At 52.4% G+C, this 5,240-nt stretch overlaps 1 protein-coding gene across 1 annotated transcript; it reads left to right on the top strand.

Annotated features, from left to right (window-relative positions):
* Positions 1 to 15: 15 nt before the first annotated feature.
* NDUFB9 (NADH dehydrogenase (ubiquinone) 1 beta subcomplex, 9, 22kDa) lies at positions 16 to 4,203 on the top strand. The gene is made up of 4 exons (XM_010159590.1): positions 16 to 105; positions 446 to 638; positions 2,947 to 3,060; positions 3,968 to 4,203. The coding sequence occupies exons 1-4, from the start codon at positions 20 to 22 to the stop codon at positions 4,097 to 4,099; spliced, it is 525 nt and encodes a 174-aa protein (XP_010157892.1). The 5' UTR covers positions 16 to 19; the 3' UTR covers positions 4,100 to 4,203.
* Positions 4,204 to 5,240: the final 1,037 nt, after the last annotated feature.

Genomic DNA, 5,240 nt, shown 5'->3' with positions numbered 1-5,240 from the left:
GAGGCGGAGGGCAGCTGGCATGGCGGCCTACCTCACCCACCAGCAGAAGGTGCTGCGGCTGTATAAGAAATCCCTGCGGCACCTGGAGTCCTGGTGTATCCACCGGTGAGCGGCGAGGGCCTGGGGAGGGGGCTGTTCTTCCGAGGAGCAGCACCTCTCCGCTCCTGGGCGGGGCGCGGCCTTCCTCCCTGGGACGGGGCGTTGGGCCTAGCGGGGGCTTTGTCCCCTTTCTTGCCCCCAGTCATGGTTGAGGAGGTGAGGAAAATGCCTCTGGGTCGCTTGTCTGTGCCTGACACAGAAAAGGGCGATATGGAAACAGCTCCTCAGGGCCCCTGGCCAAGCCCCGTCTTTGGGCAGGGGTGACTGGTGATGTTGCTGAGCTCGTTTCTGTGTGCGATTAGTTTTTCCTTCCAGGTATGTTACTGTGCTTAGCCTTTGTCCACAGGGACAAGTACCGCTACTTTGCCTGTCTGCTGAGAGAGCGATTTGATAAGAACAAGGATGTGAAGGACATGGTGAAAGCGACAGAGCTGCTGAAGGCAGGCGAGGAGGAGTTCTGGGCAAACCAGCATCCTCAGCCGTACATCTTCCCCGACTCCCCCGGGGGCACTTCCTATGAGAGATACGAGTGCTACAAGGTAAGGTGGTCGGTAAAGTTGTGTATTACTCTGCTTACCTCTGTTTTTTTGGTGAAAGTGGACTTTCATAGGGCTGCAGCTTGACTCAGCAGTATCATTTCTCTAGTTAACTGCTGCTGAACGTTTCGCTGCTTGCGTGGGAGAATCTGTCCTGCTTCTCTGGTCGGTGAAAATGGAATTTGCTGGTCCGTCTGAGGACAGCTAGCTTCCTTTGCTGGGATAATCACCTGCTCTTTTGCCAAAAGGAAGCTGCGCTGTGCTGGGTGAGGTGGACACAGTGAAAGGGTTGGAGCTGAGCCATGGGAGTAAACAAAGCAGAGGAATCCATGCTGCCTGTTGTGGTGCTGTCTGGTCACAGCCTTGGTTTCTCTCTGGTCTTGTCAGATGTTGGATTGGCTGTTGGGGACTTCACTCAGTCCTGTCATTCTGCCAATGTTTTGAGTAATGGTACAAATCTATTTCCCTTCATGTGGTGTAGTGCCAGTTACGTGTTTGTGCGTCACTGTGTGATGGACAGCATGCTTGAAAACAGAAGCAGTATTCTTGGACTCTAAGGCATATCTAGAGGCTTCCCCCTCCCCCTAGATTGTTCTATTTCAGAGTAAAGAAACAGGTTTCCTAAAAAACACAGGGTTTAGCTTTCTTGGCATCAGCTGCCGACACACTACAAGAAATTAATGCTGACCTAGAGAGTGCACGTGCCTGCTTTCTCCTGAATTTGAAGAAGGTGTGTCCACAAGACTAGATCTGATCAGATCTTCATACACAGAAGCCTTGTGAAAGTAAGAATGAGACATAGATTTATCAGAGGCAGAAGAAAGAACATGGGGATGAAGAGGGAAGAGGAGGACTTCAACTTTTGTCAAGGTCATGGGCCTTAGCAGTAATGGAGATAATAGTGAGAGAATCCAGGCAGAAAAAAGGCCGGTTCAGTGATAAATGGTGAAGATTAGTCTCCATATAGAAATACAAAATGAAGAAAGGCTGAGAGAGTTGGGCTTGTTCAGCCTGGAAAAGAGAAGGCTCTGGGGAGACCTTATTGCAGCCTTCCAGTACCTGAAGGGGCTACAAGGAAGCTGGGGGGGCCTTTTTACAAGGGCCTGTAGTGACAGGACAAGGGGTAATGGGTTTAAATTGAAAGTGGGGAGGTTTAGATTAGATATCAGGAAGAAGTTCTTCCCGGAGCGGGTGGTGAGGCACTGGAACAGGTTGCCCAGAGAAGCTGTGGATGCCCCATCCCTGGAAGGGTTCAAGGCCAGGCTGGATGAGGCTTTGAGCAACCTGGTCTAGTGTGAGGTGTCCCTGACCATGGCAGGGGGTTGGAACTAGGTGGTCTTTGAGGGCCCTTCCAACCCAAACCATTCCATGGTTCTATGAGCTGTTCGCATTCTCTCTTCTTTACCCTGTTTGATATGTTAAACTGTCCAATAAATGGCTGTCACAGGCATTTGGCTTTTTGCTGTATCAGAGACTGTCCATTGTGGATGCTGCTACAAAATGTAATTTTTAGATCTTGACCTATTGGATGGTTTTAATTGTTTGGTGTGTGTGGAATTTTTGTATATATCAGCAGCTCTGCTATTTCTCTTCAGTCAAAGGTTTACTCAGTGATGAGAATCACAGCAGGAAACTGGAATTGTAAATGTCACTGTTGATGTGACAATAAATGATGTTATTGGAGCAGCTTCTTAATTTTCTTTTTTTAAGAATTTGGGTGGTTTTGTATGATTTTGGTTTGTTTAATCATTGTTCTTGTCTTTAAAATGTTAGCATCCACTGATACGCTGCTGCAAAATTTAAAATCTTGCTCTTTTTTCCTTGAGTGGACGTCTTGGAGGTTAGACCATCATCAATGTCTTAAAGGTCTCTAATTTTTAAGTAGTTGTAGACAAGTGGGAATGAGATTTGGGGTTCTGTCTCTGTCGGAGAAAATGAATTAGTAGTTGGAGAGTTCTGCTGCCTTTGGGAGAAATGAGATCTCTTCCACTAGAAGGAATTGTTTTGAGAGCTCTAGAGGAAATGGAGATGACTTGGGATTTGTCTCTGGGATCTGGTGATTGAAGCCAGTGGCTGTGATGTCATCTCGTGACTGATAACGTGTGAAACAGAGGAGAAGTGCTGACCTCTGCCATGTGCTGCCTCGGAACTGACGACACAGTCAGGTGGCTCTTAAACGGTGGTTTTATGTAGTAGTTTATTTCCTGGGTTCTGTATCCGTTTCAATACTGGCTTCAGTGGTGGCGTTTGGTTCTTGTGTGTGATTAAGCATGTGAAAATAACGTACGTGAAACATTTCCTTACTTGACAGCTTCCTGAATGGTGCTTGGATTACTGGCATCCCTCCGAGAAGGCCATGTATCCCGATTACTTCGCCAAACGAGCGCAGTGGAAGAAGCTGCAGCGGGAAAGCTGGGATAAAGAGGTCAGTGCTTGCTCGGCGCATGCGAGTAGTTCGTGTCGCCCTTAGACGCGTTTGTGGAAAACAGCCGAGGGCCTGCGGCCGTCTCACCGAGACCCCGCTTCATCGGCACCCTCGTCAGCGGGAAACGCTGGCTTGCCCTGAAGTGCCCAGTTGCAACTTCGTGAAGGGAATTGGAAGTTAAAGCTGAAGCTGCAACCGCGTTCCAGTTAGTGCAGGGCTGCTGCAGCAGCTTTGCTGCCAGAGACTCCGAAGGGGGATGAGGTTAGCGACCGGGGAGTTCCTCTGCCGCTGCGACACCCTGACTCTTCCTGGTTGCGCCTCTGAAAGTCACTTACCGCAGCGTCCCTCGTCTGGGGGTCGAGAGCGACTTCTGGCCAACCTAAACTGGGATTCGGTTGGAAAAAGTTGATGTTCTTGGAACGGTTCTTGAGTTCGGTTGTAGAGAAGGGGCCGGGTTGTCTGTTAACGGAGTGGCAGCCCGCACCCGTGCTGTTTCAAGGACACGTGCTGAGGGCATCCGAAGGGCTGCTGGTGGCACACCGAAGTAGGGGTCACCGGCTCACCGGGGTGGGTGTTCTTTAGGACTTGTAACCACCCGTCAGCTTTCAGAGCGGCAGGAGAACGCCGCCTGTTCAATGCTACCGTGGTGGACACGCGTTGTGTGGAAATAATGACCTTTTAAGTAAAATGTCGCATGTAAGTATGGTTTACACCTAAAATTTCCTCCTTACTTCGGCAATAGGAGCCTGTGATGCTTGCCGAGCTTAAGTGGATCCTGGGAAACACGGAACCCTCGGCCGAAGGGGTCGCTGCGGAACCGGGGGCCGGTTTCGCCTCCCGCCTGGGCACTGGGCGCGCGTTACGGAAACGTGCGTGCGTGCTAACGCAGCTTTGTCTTGCCTCCTAGGTTAAGCAGTTGGAAGAAGAAACTCCAGCTGATGGTCCGCAGACCGAAGCTTTGCCTCCGGCTCGTAAGGAAGGGCACCTGCCACCCCTGTGGTGGCATTACGTCACAAGGCCACGTGAAATCCCCATGTAAAGCGCTGCTTCGCGCTGGAATTCAAGCGGCCTGTCCGCTGGACCCAGTAGGCGCGTCCATGACTGCATGCTACTCCTAGTCACACAAAATAAAGCCAAGTAAAGTACGGTGGGCGGCGTTTCTCCGACATCCCGTTCTTCTACAGCACACCCAGGCTGGAAGCGCGTGCAGTGTAGGGTGGGCGAGCGTTAACGTTGGTGCTCCGTACCAGAAGCGGCGGGCGCTGACCAGCCCGGGGAGTCGTACTGGAGCAGGATCTCCAGAGCAGGTTTCCTGAAGGCGAACGTGTATTGCAGCTTTCACAGGAAATCTCGGAGCCTGAGCTGGCGTTCCCAGAGAGGGGTGTTAGGGGTAGGAGAAGCAGAGGCCCTGGGGGCTGGGTGGGGTGGTGGGCGGTAAAGGGAGAGTGAGGCCCTGTGGGCAGCGCCAGCCTGTCACTGGGGAGAGCCGGGGGGAGGGGATGGAAACTGCTGAGCGGGTTGCGTCAGCCTGGTCGCTTGGAACGTGGCACCAGGTACAGGGGAGGGGCTGTGTGCCCGTGCTGCCGTCCGGGGTGAAACACTGACAGCAACAGCCACGGGCTTTGGATGCTGCTGGGGGGAGGGAGCTTCTAACCTTGCGGGGGGGAAAGGCACCTCGCCCTCCCTCCCCACCTCCTTAGGCGTTTGGCTGTGCTTTCCCCTTTGGTACCAAACCTAGGCCTTCCTTCCGCTGCTGTACGGCACCAGAGCTCACCCCCGCCTAAACCCCATCCCAGAAAACGAGCACTCCGTCAGTTAACCTGCGGAGGCTCGCGGCTCTCGTAGGCCCACTCGTGGGTCACAGAGGTTCTCACAGGCCCTGCGATGCGATGGACGAGGTGCAAATGCCGTTCCTGAAGTCATGATGGAATCCCCAGAATGCTTCCACTAAGCTCCCAGTGGCAGGCGAGGTGGGATACAGCCACCTTGTAAAAGCTCAAGCCCCCCCGCCTCTTCTGTTCTCCCACTTTTAGGGCTAGAAGAGAGGAGATTTGGGCTACTTAGATTAAGGACTTCTATTCCCTGGGAGCTGTTTGTACCATATTCAGCCCTAAGGCTTAATGTCTCCGTGAGCGCCAGCTCAAGGTTGAACACCCCATCACCACGGGCAAGCCCACTTT

This window comes from Eurypyga helias, unplaced genomic scaffold (genome assembly GCF_000690775.1).
Source record: "Eurypyga helias isolate BGI_N326 unplaced genomic scaffold, ASM69077v1 Scaffold48150, whole genome shotgun sequence".
In the NCBI taxonomy this organism is placed as follows: domain Eukaryota; kingdom Metazoa; phylum Chordata; class Aves; order Eurypygiformes; family Eurypygidae; genus Eurypyga; species Eurypyga helias.
This window is presented reverse-complemented; position numbering and strand designations above follow the sequence as displayed.

Bases quoted from the DNA above. Each gene is read 5' to 3' on its own strand.
- NDUFB9 (XM_010159590.1), top strand. From the start codon at position 20: ATGGCGGCCTACCTCACCCACCAGCAGAAGGTGCTGCGGCTGTATAAG. The intron at 106-445 runs GTGAGCGGCGAG...CTTTGTCCACAG, and splicing joins GAGTCCTGGTGTATCCACCG to GGACAAGTACCGCTACTTTG. The intron at 3,061-3,967 runs GTCAGTGCTTGC...CTTGCCTCCTAG, and splicing joins GGGAAAGCTGGGATAAAGAG to GTTAAGCAGTTGGAAGAAGA.